Raw genomic sequence first — 17,781 nt, 5'->3', positions numbered from 1 at the left:
GTGTGTGTGTGTGTGTGTGTGTGTGTGCGTGTGCATTTTTACACGTGTGTGTGTGTGAGAGCTGTCCTCTACCGCAGGGGGTGTGACCTCACCAGAGTGGCCCTCAATCTCTCTTACCTCTCATAGACCTGTCCCCTCCCTCTTCTCTCTCCCACTCCCCGCCCACCCACCCACCCTCGCCCCCCCCCTCTCTCTCTCTCTCTCCCCCTCTCCCCTGGGCGTCTGGGATTCCTGAGGAGTCGTCCCTCAGTAAAATAAGCCTGTGTGGCGTCCCCCCCACGCCCCAGTACACCACAGCGCACCATGGAGCCAACATGGACTCAGCTCTGACTACCTGGGCCGCGGAGAAGCTCTCTGCGTCGCAATAGTGGCCCCTGTACACTCCTGAGTGTCTGTATGTGTGTGTGAGTGAGTGTGCGTGAGTGTTTGTGTGTGTGTGTGTGTGTGTGTGTGTGTGTATGTGTGTGTATGTTTGAGAATGTGGAGGAGACAGTTAGTTGTAGTGTGATTTTTCTCCTTTTGAGAATTTTGTGGCGACTTTTGCGAAGAATCTGCATTTTTTTTTTGTTTGCTTTTTTTTTTTGTCGTTGGTGCTCTTTGGTTCATTTTGCGTGTGTTTTGAACTAGTGGTTTTGTGATACCACTGGCCCGTCGGAGCGTGGTGATGTTCTCCTGGGCAAGGAGATAGCGTAGTCAGCGGTTACCCTTCCCTGAAATGGACTTGTCCTAACAGAGACACGGCCCCACTTTGATGGCTTTGCCGTGTCACTTCGTCACCAAAAACCGACTTTTTCCCGAACCCATAACGCGACCGAACGGCATCGGCGCCCCTGTGAGCAGCCATGTCTAACGGGTACCGCACTTTGTCGCAGCACCTCAACGACCTGAAGAAGGAGAACTTCAGCCTCAAGCTCCGTATCTACTTCCTGGAGGAGAGGATCCAGCAGAAGTACGAGGAGAGCTGTGAAGATGTCTACCGCACGGTGAGTCCTCTCTCTCTCTCTCTCTCTCTCTCTCTCTCTCTCACCGCACCCACCCATCCAACCCCATTCTTGGTTATCCACCTCTACTGCTGTTGGTTTGAATTGTATGTCTTGTGCTTGACTTGATCTGGGTTCATGTGCATTGTCTAATTCAATGAGTAGTTTGTTGTTTGTTGGGCCAGGTGTAACATGTCACACACAAATAAATTCAGTTTGCCGTCATTTTGATATTTGACGAGATGATAGCTGGCTAATTCTGGCACATTTCATCCAAAAATTGAATGATACATAATACAGAGGTAAAGGAAATCTTTCACAAAGTAAAGTAAAAGTGTTCCCCGGTACCTGAGGTGTAGCTGTTCCTATGATTCATCCAAATGACTCGGCTCCATATATGGGTGGAGCAAAGAAGGACTTTCACTTTCAGAACCTGGAAGGTTCCACCACTGGCGTGGCTGCGATGTGACTGCTTATGGTCAGTGGGAACAAGCAGTCCAGTGGTGGTCAGCCACATAGGAGGGCAGAGTCTCACCTTGATTGAAACATATTGACTTTGCCTTTGTTGGGTTCTGGTGACAAGAGGGTTATTTGAGCTCATATTAAATTTTCAAAGTGATGATGTGATTGACTGTGATTTGATTCGCAGGGTTATTGTATCCACGGCTGTGTTATTGCGTTGCTTCCACTGTCCATTATGTTGTGTTGACCCAGTTGTCACTCTGATGTGCTGGCGGTGTTGATACGACCATCCATGTGTGTGTGTGTGTGTGTGTGTGTGTGTGTGTGTTTGTGTTTGCTGTCAACTCTTTCTGTTGTCACTGTGATTCAGTTTTCATTTATCTAAGCAGGTAGACAATAGACGAAGAAGTAGAACGAAGAAGAGACGAAGAAGAAGTGAATGAGCCTATGATACATAAGCATACTCGAAAACACTAGTTGTCTTTTTAGTACAAAGGGCATGTGTGTTATATTTTCCAGTCAAATTGTGTGCAAACATAAAAATAACACGATAAAGCATGTGTGTTGACATTGTGGGCAGTGTGTGTGTGTGCGTGTGTTTGTGTGTGCTTCCGTGTGTGTGCGACATTGCGTGCTAATGGGTGCGTGTGTGACTTTGTGTGTGTTGTGTTCCCCCTTGTGCATTTGTTCCTATGTGTGTATGTCTTGTTGTAATTGAAGAGCCTATAATGGTGCTCAGCTGGTCAGCTGTTACTGTATGTGTCTGTATCCATAAGCCAGACAATATGGAAAACTCTTGATCAGTGATCTCATCCAGGCCTGTTGCTGTAATCGCTCCTTATTATGTTTACTATGTGAATGATCAAGCATGAAAACCAGATTGGTATTGGATTTAGTTGAAGATTTGACTATCCTACCACCTAGCCACAATAGATAGATAGATAGATAGATAGATAGTAACTTTATTGATCCCTAGGGGGAAATTCAGGGTCCAAGTAGCTCAAAGACATAGAGACATCACACATAACATACACATAATAACACAAGCAGGATTATCAAAAAAAGCAGGATTATCAAAAAAAGAGATCCACATGGACGATAAAGTGAATAATGTGATAAAGTGAATAAAAGGATGCTCTGCAACTATGCTATACTATTCTATCATATTACTTCAGCCGTATGTATTGCATTTTGGAGGATTATGCTAACGAAATTCTAACGAAAATAATAAACACGTAATGCTGCTTTTAATGCACGTGTCGAATTGGATTGTGTAGGCTGATCAGTATTGCATTTAGTCTGATGAAGAAGTACCCGAGCTGGTAGTTTGTTGAGACTAGTCAAGATAAACCAAGCAAAGAGCAACCAAAAAAGAGTAACCAAGTAAAGACTAACCAGCGTTCAGTTGTCTGGATGTTCACTAACCCCTCAGAACGTCAGAACTACCCCAATCCCAACTCATCACGAAGGCCCACCTTTGTCTTCAGCTTATTTCAGTGCTAAGTGTGTCCGTATTGCGTGCACGTTTGTGTGCCTCCATGCGTGTGTATAAGGGTGGTGGTGGGCATGCTGATAACCCTCGGGTCAGTATTAGTATCAGCTGCCTGCGTGGTTATTAAGGGGCTCTGTTGCTGAGGCCAGAGGGACCAGGATGAGAAAAATAGCAGGTGCACGACACGCCAGCAAGAGGCTAAATATAGAGCTGTTTGTGAGCCGGGAGATGCACTCGTTCGCTGCAAACCCTCATCCGTGCAATGGCTCTGGGTTTAAACAGGATCGTAATACAGGGAGGAAATCATAAATATTAATAAAGTGTATTATACCAGCTTTCTTCCTCGTGTGACGTCACGTTGCCTGTTGCAGGTATGTGATTTGTTAGTGGTATGGGTGCTTTTTCATAAGAGATCTTTTGACGGTCGGAAACGTTTAAGAGACAGAATGCAATCGGGTTATTGCATATGAATGCAGTCATATTCAGTCATATTTGGCCTTTTAAAACAAAAAGGTTATTAAGCCACCACAATTCGGCATGGACCGTGCGAGCCTGGAGCACGCACGCACGCACAGCGCTCAGACAGACTCGTCGGGCCTTCCTGAAATATTTACACAACGGAGTGGAGGGGGGACGGACGTGCACAGCACGGCAGTAAATGTGCAGCCCAGGTCACGGCGAACTGCAGAGACAGACAGGGCTGTTAACTCTCAGACAGTTTGACGTACAGTTCTCCAAGCGCTGCGGCGTTTGTAGTGAGAGAGAGGAGGGGGGGGGGGGGGGGGGAAGCCCTGTAGAGGTGAGGTGGAATAGCAGCAGACAGGTATTCGGACAGGGACTTTGGACAGAGAATCAGAGACAAAGGGGAAACCAACAAGGAACAAGGAAACGAGAGGCCTGGCAGACTAAGGAAAAGCCTTTCAACCACCAGCATGAAAGATGATAAAAACCACCAGAGCCAGCTGTCTGGGTCAGCCCGGGTCCCACGGGCGGGCAGATAAACTGTGCTCTCCTTCGTGTCGGGTGGGCTGGCACGGAGAGCATCAGCCCCCCCCCCCGCCCCCACCCCCCCAGCCACCATTTTCACCGTTGCTAATCCTACGTGACAAAGTTCAGTTCATCCCCCCCTGTGATTGCCCCCCCGGCAGGCCACTCTGGGCCCCCGTGGCAGGACAGTTGGAGCAGGTAAACAAGCTGGATAGCGGGGGGGGGGGGGTTTAGCCTTTCACTCTGGCACACATGTCTGAGCTGCCCTGGATTCCCCGGGTCTAAATATACCAGCCATGGCAGCACAGGGAGATGCATCCCACTGGAGATACACTACACCTTCTGGCTTTGGCTTAGATGTGTACAGCAGAGGGAGATGGATGAAGAGCAGAGAGAGAGAGAGAGAGAGAGAGACAGAGAGAGAGAGAGAGAGAGAGAGAGAGAGAGAGAGAGAGAGAGAGAGAGAGAGAGAGAGAGAGAGAGAGAGAGAGAGAGAGAGAGAGAGAGAGAGAGAGAGAGAGAGAGAGAGAGAGAGAGAGAGAGAGGTGAACCGAACCAAGTAGTGGTAGAGTGGTTGACTGAGTGTTCTCAGCAGAAAGACAGTGTACGAAATAAAACAAGCTGTCCAGAGCTAGGACTGCACCCTTAACACACTTGTAAATGTGATGACTGGATGCATCTATGGATGCACATCGTCATGTGATAAGGTCAAAACAGTACAGTCAGTTCAATATATGAGACCAGTAAAATAAGAAATGTGTAAAATACACACACAAAAAGCAGGCCTGTTTCCTAACTAGTTATGACAACACACCATTGTTGGTCTTATTCTGTATTGTGTCCATGTCTACAGTACTCAAGCATTAATGTTACACATTTATCACAGTACAGTCCAGTTGACCGTGACAATGGGCCCTTGATCCACCATGCTACTCAACAACTGTTGGGAAAAACAGTCTGCCTAGTTACTTGATCAGATAAAATGAGACGGAGAGGTAATAAAGTCTGTCAGCACGAGGGCCTCGGATTTATTGAGTAAAGTGGCAAAGGTAATACTGATTCATAAAGCGTGAGAGATCGAATATTCTACGTCCCCTAACAGCGCTGAGGTCGTCTGTAGCATCGCCTCTGTGGAAGTTCTGCTTCAGAAGAGCACACCGTGATCCAGTGCATGTGAAACTTATAGTTCTTTCCTAGCCAGGTGTGTGTGGTAGACTTTGTGTGGGTTATCGAGGGTTCTCTTGTCCCTGAGCCTCCGGGTTGTGTTGTCTTTCTGTGTGATATGTGTGTCCTCGCCATCTAGCTGTGGCCATCTAGAGTGTTCTCCGCAGACCGATAGGGGGGCTCGAGGGTCATCTTGACCCTCTTGAATGTGTGGTCTGTGGTGTGTTGTGTTCGTTAGGTTTGGACCCAGAGTTGACTATATTCGTAATGTAATGTGTCCGTTATTTTTGCCCATCACAACCAAACACACACTTATCATAGTGTTTGCAACCAAGCCACTTGTTTACTTTGTATTTTTGCGATGTATTTAACTGAAGAATTAATGACGAAATGATTGTCTGATCTGATCTGATTGGTTGATGATGAATTAACGGCGTGACGTTGTGCTCTCCTCTGGCCCCAGAACATCGAGCTGAAGGTGGAGGTGGAGAGCTTGAAACAGGAGCTCCAGGAGAAACAGCAGCATCTGGACAAGGCCCTGTAAGTTCTCCACCCGGTTCATCTAAATCATACCCCAACATATCCTCATTATCTTTCTTATGGGAATCAGCTTTGCACACATAACACAAAACTAGAAATGCATACAAATGCCATGTTAGAGCAGTTCATGTTAAGGCCAGTAAATTCCTGAGCCTCTTTCAGCATTTGATATCATTGTTTAGGTGCTATATTACTCCAAGACATGTATGGCAATGCCCATCTCCACCAAGCGTTAGTACATGACAAAATCATGTGCTAGAATACGTTGTTCTACTATAATACTGCAGTTGCCATAATTTAAACAGGGGTTTCACATACAGCTAATGAAGTTGTTAAAATATTGAATTTTCTCAGGCATAGATAACCAGGTTGCTGTTTGCGTTTGTATGTTTATGACAGGTGGCTGTGTTGCCGTGTGTGTGTGTGTGTGTGTGTGGGAGACTGTTTGGCAGTTTGCCATGTGTCCATCTGTGGGACTAAGTGTGCCTGAATCAGAGCTTAGTCATGATTCTCTGTAGGACTATTATCTCAACAGGGGTCACACCTCATCCCTCTAGCAGGACACAGTATCACACACAACAGCTGGGACTGACGGCGTGCATGTGGACAGCCATCTATGCACGCGTGCACGTACACTCACACTCATGCATGCGCTATTAAATAATCCGGTTCAATCACTGCCAAGAGTCCTGAGCAGAGACACACAGGTATGTGTGAATACCAAATCGGCAGAGCGATACACTCAGCCCCCTCAATAAACACATTCTTACGATACCAATACCACAGACAAGACAAGATAATCTCAGTGAATCCACCTCTATCACCAAAGCATTGACACCTTCGTCCCAACCATCCTCCCCTAGCGCCAGCCCATCGTCTATATTATGATACCCTCTCATTTCTCAAGGCCCCAGTGGAGCCTGTGCTTGGCAGACATGTGTTTGCATGTATCTGTGAAGCCCTGAGTATTACACACTAATGGAACAGAGCAGCACCTCAGATGTGGACGAGACTAAAAGCCGGGGGCTCTCTTGTCAAAGTTTTGTATGCGTGCGATTATTTGAAGTCTGTAACCTTCAAACAGAGGACAGGGGATTCAGGCGTCTGCAGAACAGATTCTGCCCTGTCGGGGAGTCCTTGAGCAAAGCCCTGACTGACTACAAGCTTTGTGGGCTTACTCTTCTTTGAAGTTGACGCGGCTGCGACTTCTGATTATTTTCATAGTTAATAATAATAGTTAGTTAATAAAAGTTAGCAATAATGCCGCTGATCATTGATCATCACTCTTGACAGACAGATGTGCTGCCAGTCAACAGAACAGTTCTGTTTAAGGTATATTCCTTTAGAGCTGTTGATTCAGCCTTCATGATCTTCAAAACTGTACTCCTGACACATTGGGTCCACACTGGTGCCACAACCAGCCCCCACAACCCCCCCCCCCCCCCCCCACCACCACCCACCACCCACCAGCAGCCCCGGATGGGAGCCAATATAAATGTACACCCAGGGTGTGACCAGGCTCTATTAGTTGCGTTGCTATAAGTAGGTGCTGCTGCTGCTGTGTCCCGCCATGAGACAGAGCAGAGCTATGACATCATGTCGCCTCTTGACTCACACTCGTGTCCCGTAAACAACCCAGAGATGACCCATGGCTGACCACATGTCCCATTAAAGATCCACTGTGGGCGTGTGAACGTTTGGGTGTGTGCGTGTGTGTGTGTGTGTCTGTGTGTGTGCGTGGGAGTGTGCGAGAGTGCGTGCACGGCTGTCTTGTCTGCCTGTGCGCACGTGCGGTGTAAGTTGTTCGACTCGACACATCGTCCAATTTTAGAAATGTTCGTCGTTTAAATGAACCCCAAAAATAACCAAAACACTACGCATTAGGTAATGAGATAGCCCGTCTGTTTCATGTCCACCAGCGAGTCGGCGGAGAACCTGACCAATCACAATGAGGCCGAGCTGCAGCGGCGCTGTCAGGAGAGGCAGCAGGAGATCAACGACATGCAGGAGGTGCTGGAGACCAAGATTCAACTCCTGCAGGAGGTCGGTGCACGCCCAGTCGGGCAGCTGGGCTCACCACAAAAAAATTATGATCATAACAAACCATCATTGTATTTTTATACATATACAGTATATATAACATTACATTTTTTGTACTGTATACGCACACTTATTTGTGTGTGTGTGTGTGTCTGTGTGTGTGTGTGTGTTGGGGTCATGCTCATCACAAAAAAATGATGATCATAACAAAACATTATATTTTTCTACATATATATAACATTTAATATTTTGTACTGTATACTCATATCTATTTCTGTGCGTGCGTGCGTGCGTGCGTGCGTGCGTGTGTGCGTGTGTGTGTGTGCGTGTGTGTGTGTGTGTGTGTGTGTGTGTGTGTGTGTGTGTGTGTGTGTGTGTGTGTGTGTGTGTGTGTGTGTGTGTGTGTGTGTGTGTGTGTGTGTGCGTGCGTGCGTGCGTGCGTGCGTGCGCGTGTGTGTCATCCAGGAGGCCCAGCTAGCGCGGAGCGAGGCTGAGCGGATGGCCACGCTGGCTGGGTCCCACTACTCCCTCTCCTCCCCCCTGTCAGCAGACACCCCCATGGAGGACAGCCCCGAGGACGGACGGCCGCCCGGCACCCTTCCCCAGGCCAACACCAACAAAGACACGTAGGGCAAAACCTAAAACCCAACCCCAAACCACGCGTGGTCTTACTGGTCCCCATGGACATGCCACCACAAGTGTGAGTGTGGTTAGCCCTTACAAGCAGTTTTGGGCGTGTCCCCCTAGATGTGTGACGGATAGATGAGCAACGTTTTGCTTCAGTCCACTGGGGTAGGCCGGTAGACTCGATCTATCCAGCGTACATCTGGGTGGACACGCCCACTCGCGATGTCAGAAGAGACCGATTTTCAAAAAACGGCTCGTAGCGGCTAATCACACTCACACCTGGTGGGACCTTTACAGTCTCAGCTCTGGGTGTGGGGTGTGGGTGTCCCGTCTCCCTCACGCCCCCCCCGTCGTGTTGCCTGTGTCCGGTCCTGCAGGCTGATAGAGCAGCTGATGACGGAGCTGCGCTCCAAGGAGGGCCTGATGGCGGAGCTGACTGGCGAGAGGACGGTGCTGACGGAGAGGGTGGAGGAGCTGGAGGGCCAGGTCGAGGAGCTGTCCTCCTCCCTGCTCCAGAAGGACAAGGACGTGGAGGTACGTAGCGTTAATGTCCCTTAATGAGGAGCTCACGAGCGCGCCCGAGGCTGAACTCACTGTCAGTGGCTGTCTGATGAATGTCCCCTGAAGTAGAGACAATATTAACGACGAGATGCTACAGTTTCACGTCAGTCCAGACAAACGGTGAACACACACACAAATTACCTCTTGGATAGGTATTCACTTTGTTCACATTCTCTGAAGAGATCAAATAACTATCTTTATCGATACATCTATCTATAACATCAGTTGTATTTGCTGTTTTCCATCTCTCATGTACACCAAGTTTTTTCTTGCAACTTTCCTACCTTGTTCCTTCTGGAACATTGTTAACCTCATAGCCATGTTAGTGCTACTATCTTTGTTTTAGGCCAGGGCTCCTGGAAACAGCATAGTCAGCATTCCTCTTTACTTATTACAGCAGCTATTCATGTAGGCCACAAGGCTCTCCACTCACGCATACACACATATGTCCCTCAACACATATATAACCGTTCTGCCGTACTTACACATGCACACACATATCTCCACAAACACATACTGTATATACGCCTGTTCGAGAGTTTGAAAGTGAGAAAACCTCCCACCGAGGATTGTAGACCCCCCCATCCAATTGGCAATCTTTTAATGATAACATTGCACTAACCTTGTTATACTTTGGTAGCAAACTTCAACGGTCATAATCGTGCTCATTAAAGATGTAGCTGGATTGATTTCAAACCAAAGCAGTTTTTCTAATCCTCCGCTTCTCTGGTTGCAGTTCTACCAGGAGGAGCTGGGCCAGGAGAGGCTTCGAATCGAACAGGAGATGCAGGTATTTGGACTCATTTATTTATAACACCAATATGATCGTGGTCGAGTTGAGCTATGGGTTAGGGGTTTGATTCCCCACTGGGCCCACCCGTGCTAAGAATGCATGCAGGCTTGATAAGCAATATGTGTGCATACGTGTTGTCCACCAAATGGCATGTATGTATTTATATGTTAAACAGGCGGCTGTAGTTTGTGTCATGGCCACAAGAGAGGGCACAGAGAGAGCCGTACAATCATAGAGGAAGATGGGATGCAATTGGCCACACCATGACATGTGTAATTATTGAGTTGGCCATTGAGTGTCAGTACAGAGTGCCTTGATAGGAGTTGCCTCCTGAATAATGATCAGAGAGTATTAGGCCTTAGCATGTAGTACGGAAGTATAGATAAACTACTGCATAGAATGATGAACTACTGGAAATGCGAACATCTCTATATTACTACAGTATGCATTTTAGCAGGGGTATTTATGTCCAGCTGTGCACACTGTCAAATCTTGTTATTTTGTATATACAAAAGATAACTTTTTGCATGGTTGATAGTATAATATATTCCAAAAATATGTATGTATAATGTATAAAATACATATATCATGTATAAAATACTAATATATAGCAAACATAGCAAATGTGCAGGTTGCTTTCACACTCACACTCACTTCAATTCTATATTTTAACAAAATTGTACTTGTATTGTCGATAGCATATAGTGCCAAAATTGTGTCATGAATCAATCGCTGTGCCTATCGTTCTTGTCCTCGTCAGTCTGTATGTGAGCTCCAACTGCAGTGTTTTTGCTATGTGTCCACCGCCTCAATATGTTTGTTCTCTGTACTGCTGGACGTCGTCTTCCAAGGGCCTTCCTCTCTCCATTTAACTTGTAAATCAGCTATGGATATGAGATGCAAATCTGCCTTCCTCTCCAAAGCCACTGTTAAGATTCCAGAGTGCCAGTAGCGCGCGCGCGTGTGTGTGTGTGTGTGTGTGCACGTGCAAGTGCGCCGTGTGTGTGTGTATGTGTGTTCCAAGCCGGTGTCAAGAACAACAATTCGTGTTGACATTAAGTTGGAAAGATCAGATATCATTGTGTAGGCTCAACGAGGGGACGATCTTAGTTACAGGTTTGTGTGGCACTCCTGGGCGGCGGCCCCTTTCATCTGTGTGCGTGTGTGTATGCATGCAAGTGTGTGTGTGTGTGTGTGTGTGTGTGTGTGTGGGGGGGGGGTGTAGCCCACACACATATGGATTAGCGCAGGTTCCGGTTTCAAAAGGGCGGTTGCGCTGGTCTTTGGGTCACTCACAGCCAGTGCCGGTCGGTGGAGATCAAATTGTGTCTCCTCAGACACACATGGTGTAAACGAGCTCTTAATTAGTTTCCCAGACGTGCCAGCCATTAGGAGGAGCGATAGAGGTTCAGAGGGAGATTTGAACTACATAAAAAAAAATACATTTAGCCGGAGAGAATCTCCTATATTGTTTGAGTAGGTCGAGGATGTCACGTGATTTACTTAACGATCCCTTAATGTTGAGGATTGATCAGGACATACAATCTCTACCATACAGGATGTTAATAATGACGTATATCTGCAGAACACAATGCAAGACACATATTGATTTCTGTATCGACTTAATGACGTGGCGTGTTTTATGCTCAAGATACCTGAATATGTATCGCAAACTTGCCGCTTGTGATCAGAGTCGCTCAAGGAATGGGTATGATTAGGAGCAAATCAGTAAGCATTAACAAACCTTTGATCCTCAGTCTTGACTTAATCAAGAGCAACCGGGGGAACTAGAGATCCTGCCCAGACCTATGTTGACAGCACACTTTAAATCTGCACAGGAGTGTACAGACTCGTTACTGGATTCAATTCAATTCGGGGAGGGAGGGAAACGGGGAGTTGCTACTCGGACGAAAACAGGCCTAGTTGGGACAACAACTCTTTCCGCAGTCACATTTCCGCAGTCACAGTGAGAGACCGCGACCATCTGCCTGTACGGCCCCCAGGGATTCACTCGGTTGCTCAAAACAGAAACTCACCCTGGGAACAGAGTGCAATCTAGGCTATCAATGTGTGTGTGTGTGTGTGTGAACGGCAAGCTATATGACCTATGTCAAGGCACTGCTGAATTATTTAGTGTTCATAATCGACAAGGCACAAGGACTATATAATAATAATTATTATTATATTTTAAGTAAATGAATGATGTATTTTCTTGTTTTTTCTAAAAATGATTAACCCTCCTCATTTAAATATGAATAGACAAAAGTTATTGCATTGTTGGGCAATTCAGGTTAATAGATATGATAGGGTGACATTTTAAGCAGTGTTATGTGGGACATACTAAAGGCTACATGAGACGAGATGCCTTCGTAACATATCTTTATTATTAGTAGGCCTATTCTCAAAATCAGCCTAAGGAATGTGAAATGCATCCCTCTTCTGCGTAACAAAACGACTACCTTTGTTATTGTTTTAAATTGTAACCGTCTCTCTTGTTATCATTTCTTCTTTGATTTTATTAAATCACACGTCAGGTAGTTATGCTCGTGTAATTATGTACAGCGTCACTTAAATTATTAATTTAAATTCATGTAAACCGTAGTATAATTTCACCTGTTTGGTGAGGCGTGCTGAGCTTAGCAGACTGGGCAGAAGTAAGTACTTCCGTCTCTGGGGAGGATAGTGTTCTGTTTTTATCGATATATCCACTGCAAGGCTGACGTCCGCGATGTTATCATGTGTATGAACATTTATGTAAAAGAGTTACCTCATTATAATCAACGAACTACTCACTATAACAACATACCAAACAGAAGAGGAAAATAAAGGGTTGCTGTAACCCCCTTTCCCCCTGAATGGTCTGCTCCGCCGATGCAGGTCTCTTTCAGCGCAGCTACAGCGTTATCTACCACAGAGAATCTCCGATAGCAGTCTATCTCTCAGCGCGGTTGTACAGCGAAATAATGATCCTCGGACGATAGCAATACTGACAGGATGAGATGCGAGGAGTTCATCAAGTTTATGACTGTTTGGGATTGGACATTAATCGCCGTCATGACCTGGGTACGAGCGGCTCCAGTGACAGCCGAATGATGCAGAGGAATTTGTATTGCGCGTGATATCGGGAAATGCGAAGTATCTGTTGATGACGGAAGACATGGAGAGGAAGACAACACATAACTGACCACTGACAGGACATCTTCATCCTACCCACATCCGCCGTTTATGCCCTACATGCGCCGGTGTAGGCTCTACCTACCGCTACTGCACCTGCAGAATCTCTGATCTCCGGACGATCATTAAGTCGATGCCAATCAACGAATTAATCTGGCTCCATCTCACAAACTGAAGGCAATTTTAATTCAGACAGCAGGACAAATTATCCTAGTCAATATACGATTTTGGATTTGGTAAACGATTGATTCTTCTTGGACATCGACCATACTCATTGATTCGTTTTTTTTTTTTACATAATTTAACTTTCTTATAATATAACTTTTATTTTGCCACTATTGCCAATTACTAGGAAAGTAATATCCTTTGTTATATAGGTCGTTTTTTTCTACATGAATTAATGCAGATGCAGGCTGGTAATAGGTGGAACATCTCCTCCAGCCTCTATCCGAAGGAGACTGTCTACTAGTACTGGCCCCCTCCCATCCGCCGTGTTCTAGTTGATTCCCTGCGAGCGAGCGCGCGCGTGTGTGTGTGTGTGTGGGAAATGCTCGACCTCAAGATGAAGGAGACCTGTCGCATCTGTGCCCGGGAGCTCTGCGGTAACCAGCGGCGCTGGATCTTCCACCCGGCCGCCAAGCTCAACCTGCAGGTGCTGCTCTCCTACGCCCTGGGCCGCGAGCTGACGCGGGACGGCCGCGGCGAGTTCGCCTGCTCCAAGTGCATCTTCATGCTGGACCGCATGTACCGCTTCGACACGGTCATCGCCCGCGTGGAGGCCCTGTCCATCGAGCGGCTGCACCGCCTGCTCTCCGAGAAGCACCGGCTGAGGCAGTGCGTCAGCGGCCTCTACCGCAAGACCAACGGGGACGAGGGCGCCCCGGGCGACGACCCCGCCGCCGCCGCCGCCGCCGCCGCCGGCCCCTTCGACGGCATGGTGGACATGACGGGCCTCGGCCACGCCAAGTACTGCGCCCTGCTGCAGGAGGACCTGGTCTACTCGCCGTACGAGTCGTGGGCCGACGACGGCATGGACTGTCCCCAGCACCACCACCACGCCTACCCGCACCCCCACCACCACTCCCAGTGCCCCAGCGCCTCCCCGGCGGCCTCGGAGGCGGCGTCGGCGTCGCCGGCGGGGCCGGGCTGGCACCGCTACATCCCCCGGACGGCGTGCCGCGGGTGCAGCCGCTGGCGCGTGGCGGACGCCGACTACGAGGCAGTGTGCAAGGTGCCCCGGAAGCTGGCCCGGAGCATCTCCTGCGGGCCGTCCACCCGGTACTCGGCCAGCCTGGTGGGGGGCGGGAGCGCCTCCGGAGGGGCTCGAGGAGGAGGAGGAGGAGGAGGAAGAGGAGGAGAGGTGGGAAGTCAAAACGAAGAAGAGGAAGAAGAGGAGGAGGAGGAGGAGGAGGAGGAGGAGGACGGTTCAGAGGAGCCCGTCACCTCCCCCACGCTGGTGGCCGGCTCCTGGAACCCGTCGAGCGGGCGCAACTCGGACAGCGAGCGCACGCTGGCGGGGGCGGGAGGAGGGGCCAGCTCCGGCTGCTCGCTGGAGGAGGACGCCGCCCAGCCGGCGGCGTACGGGGACGGAGGCTCCACCCCGGGCCTCCTCCCCCCGCCGCCGGACTCCCCCTACGAGCGGAGACCCGACTCCCTGTCGGAGGAGCACCCGCCGGGAGCCCCCCTCGGCCCCCCGGCGCCGGACTCCGTGTCGGGGTTCTCTCTGGCCCTGTGCATGCTCCACAACTGCGCCCCGTACCGGCCGGTCCGGAGCCCCAGGGGCTGCAGGCTGCCCGTGCTGCTCCTCCGGCAGCAGGGCGCGAGCAACGGAGGCCCCCGGACGGACGCGTTTGAGTCGTCTTACGGGGCGCCGAACGGAGAGATGGAGATCCAGTACCACATGGCCGGGCTGGAAGCCCCTCTGGTTAGGCCGGGCGGGGGGAACGACAGTGGCGTGGACCTGGCGGAGATGGATGATCTGTGGGAGGATGTGTATCACGAGTACCCGGCCCCGAGGCCCCACCAGGTATAGCAGCTGGGGAAGGAAGAACGATAAGCTTCACCACGGTGTCTCTCTCTCTCTCTCTCGCTGCAGGATAGGGCTTCAACAGCAATGTGGAACAAAGAAATTGCCCATCGCGCGTAGGTCTGCGGTGTTCTTAACACCCAGCTCTATAGCAATTACCGTCTCACCCCTCGCCTCGGTTAATTGCTGTCGTAATCCATCTGTCACTCATCCAGATCCAGCCCACTGGCTGTGCTTTGAAAATCCGGTTCCCAGGGATTTTTTTTATGTGTGCTTTTTTATTTCAGCTTAGTTGCGCTTGTAGAAGAAGACATGATCTGCGTGTCTCTGTATATTGACTCGGATACGTACTACCACCACTGCAGCTAGTGTATTCTAGTGAAACCCATAATCTCCCCAGAGTTAAAACAGTCAATTAAAATGTTGGTGGGTATTATATGCAGACAGGTTTTCATTTCGTGTTGAACAACGCATTCAGGTTAAACAAGTTCACACGGTACTTTTCAACATCCTTGAACAATTACAATGACAGAGCTCATTTTCAGACTTTCACTTTGACATGCTGTATAATGGTGTACTAGTGTACACTTTGGCATCTATTTGTCTGCTAGGTGTGTGAGTGAGCTAGAGTATTACACCATGCCAAAATAAACAATCCGCTTTTAATGATTTAGAATTAGCATAATTGTATTAATGTTATTAACTATTAATACTAATTAATGAATAGTTATCATTGTATGAATCCAAGGCTAGTGTGCACAGGCCTGTGTTTTTCCAGTGACAAGGATGGTAGGAACTAGGTTAGATATGGGTGCACATAGAGGCAAAGGGGCTTGAAAATTGGCCTATATTTCTCTTACTCAGAGCCCTGGAGGCACCGTGATGTCACGTCACGCTGTCCTCTCTGTGCAGCGGCAGTGTTCACCAATACCAGACATCCTGCCTAATACACTCACACACACACACACACTTAATGTGTCCATGTAGATAGGTATTAAACACAGAATATGTATAGACCGAAATCAGCAGTTATAGCGGTTTATATGGTACAGTTTTTACCTACACTTCATGTCAACTGTGTTTTACAGCTTTAACGTAAGCAATATAGTAGTTCTGAAGATTGGGTTGGGATTCAACCATGCACAATTGCACTTGAATCAACGCGTTGATGAACCGATTATGGAGGAAGGAGGAAGCAGGTCATACTCTGGAAAACTCCCACTCATGCATGCCTCAAGACACTGCAGTGAAACACGGTACACCGATGAACCAGTCAAACAAGACCGATACTCTATACTCGTCTATGAATGTTGTAACGTCAAACGTCTAATGTCAGATCTTTTCTTGCACGAGGGCTTTGCTCCATTTTTATTTCTTCTCGAAGTTGCTTACACAACCACACGCCGCCGCCGTCCCACATAGGCGACTTCCACGGAGCTGGGGCAGAGAAGGACAACCGCACGCGCACGATGTGCAAGCCCAAGCGCTTTAACCTTCCCCCCCCCCCCCCTCCCTGTGTGGGTGTTGCAGAGTCTGGTGGAGGAGCAGCAGAGCCAGCTGAACCAGTATGAGTGCGCGGCGGGCCAGTGCGTCAGCGAGCTACAGAAGGCCCAGCTCCAGGTCCACTCCCTGCAGGCCAAGATGCACGAGGGCGAGGCCAACAACACGGTACAGTGAGCCACACCCCCCCCCCCCCCCCACTCCAGCGCATCTCTACCTAGCGCGTCTGGACCGGAGCCTGAGGCTAGCCCCTGATGCTAGCCGCTGGTGTGCTAGCGGCTGATGCTAGCCGCTGAGGTGACCTCTTTACTCCTTTTTTTTAACAGAAGCTGCAGGAGAAGCTGAACGAGATGGAGTGTGAGCTCCGCTCCATCCGCCAGGCCGCTCAGTTCCAGGAGAGGACCATCCAGGGCCTGACGGACTCCATAGACACTAAAGACGGCGAGGTCTGGTTTGGCGTTGGACTGCGACTACGTAGATAGAGAGGCCTCGGCTCTGCAGGAAGACTAAACTTGTGTGTGTGTGTGTGTGTGTGTGTGTGTGTGTGTGTGTGTGTGTGTGTGTGTGTGTGTGTGTGTGTGTGTGTGTGTGTGTGTGTGTGTGTGTGTGTGTGTGTGTGTGTGTGTGTGTGTGTGTTCATTTTTCCCCAGGCCCAGGATCTGTATCAGCTGATCGAAGGACAGAACGCCTCTCTGTGCAAGCTGAGAGAGATGGCCCACCGTAACCAGCTCACACAGGCAGAGGTGAGGCCCCCCGCGCATCACGTGAAGCCAGGGGCCACTCGAGACACACGCGAGGCTGTAGAAGCCGCAGTCCTCCCTGTTTGTTTAAAGACGACGGCCTCGTTGTCGACACGGGAGAGAGAGAGAGAACAGCTGGACCAGAGATGTCAGACAACCGCCGGCAAAACCACCTACGCTTCCTACAATCCAGAACGTCATCTAGATTAAATCTCTCACTGAGCTCTTACGTCGCTGGTCGCCAACCGATATAAAGCAAGGGGGGGGGGGGGCTAGTCTTGTGTCTTGTGTCTTGTGTAAACCGGGTCTTCATCCTCAGGCCAACGCAGTTTAAATCTGTGTGTGTGTGTGTGTGTGTGTGTGTGTGTGTGTGTGTGTGTGTGTGTGTGTGTGTGTGTGTGTGTGTGTGTGTGTGTGTGTGTGTCTTGTGTGTGCGTCTTGTGTCCGCTCTAGATCTCTTAACATCTCTCTGTCTCTCGTCTGTCCAGCAGGCCCCCGAGGGCCCCGGCATGGTCCAGGCCATGGCCCACCTGCAGGGCGAGCTGGTGCGGGCCCAGGGCTCCCTGTTCTCCCTGGGCCTGGAGCTGGAGGCCGGCCAGCGGAGCCTGCGCCTGAGCCAGCGGCGGGGCGAGGACCTGGCCCGCTTCAAGGAGCGCCTCCACGCCGACCTGCAGGTGGCGCTGCAGCACCGGGAG

At 49.3% G+C, this 17,781-nt stretch overlaps 1 protein-coding gene across 1 annotated transcript in view; it reads left to right on the top strand.

The window, feature by feature from the left end:
• Nucleotides 1-298: 298 nt before the first annotated feature.
• Nucleotides 299-17,781, top strand: part of LOC311361216 (uncharacterized protein) — a 27,140-nt gene continuing 9,657 nt past the window's right edge. Inside the window, exons 1-11 of the mRNA XM_084481418.1 lie at nucleotides 299-983; nucleotides 5,549-5,625; nucleotides 7,545-7,668; nucleotides 8,131-8,291; nucleotides 8,670-8,826; nucleotides 9,590-9,643; nucleotides 13,290-14,846; nucleotides 16,377-16,514; nucleotides 16,673-16,792; nucleotides 16,997-17,089; nucleotides 17,578-17,776. Coding sequence (XP_084337544.1) covers nucleotides 843-983; nucleotides 5,549-5,625; nucleotides 7,545-7,668; nucleotides 8,131-8,291; nucleotides 8,670-8,826; nucleotides 9,590-9,643; nucleotides 13,290-14,846; nucleotides 16,377-16,514; nucleotides 16,673-16,792; nucleotides 16,997-17,089; nucleotides 17,578-17,776 — 2,821 coding nt within the window. The 5' untranslated portion in view covers nucleotides 299-842. The remainder of the gene's footprint in view (nucleotides 984-5,548; nucleotides 5,626-7,544; nucleotides 7,669-8,130; nucleotides 8,292-8,669; nucleotides 8,827-9,589; nucleotides 9,644-13,289; nucleotides 14,847-16,376; nucleotides 16,515-16,672; nucleotides 16,793-16,996; nucleotides 17,090-17,577; nucleotides 17,777-17,781) is intronic.

This window comes from Micromesistius poutassou, assembly GCF_964030765.1.
Source record: "Micromesistius poutassou genome assembly, chromosome: 16".
Lineage (NCBI taxonomy): Eukaryota > Metazoa > Chordata > Actinopteri > Gadiformes > Gadidae > Micromesistius > Micromesistius poutassou.
Note: the sequence above shows the minus strand (reverse complement) of the source record. Positions and strands in the feature narration are given on the sequence as shown.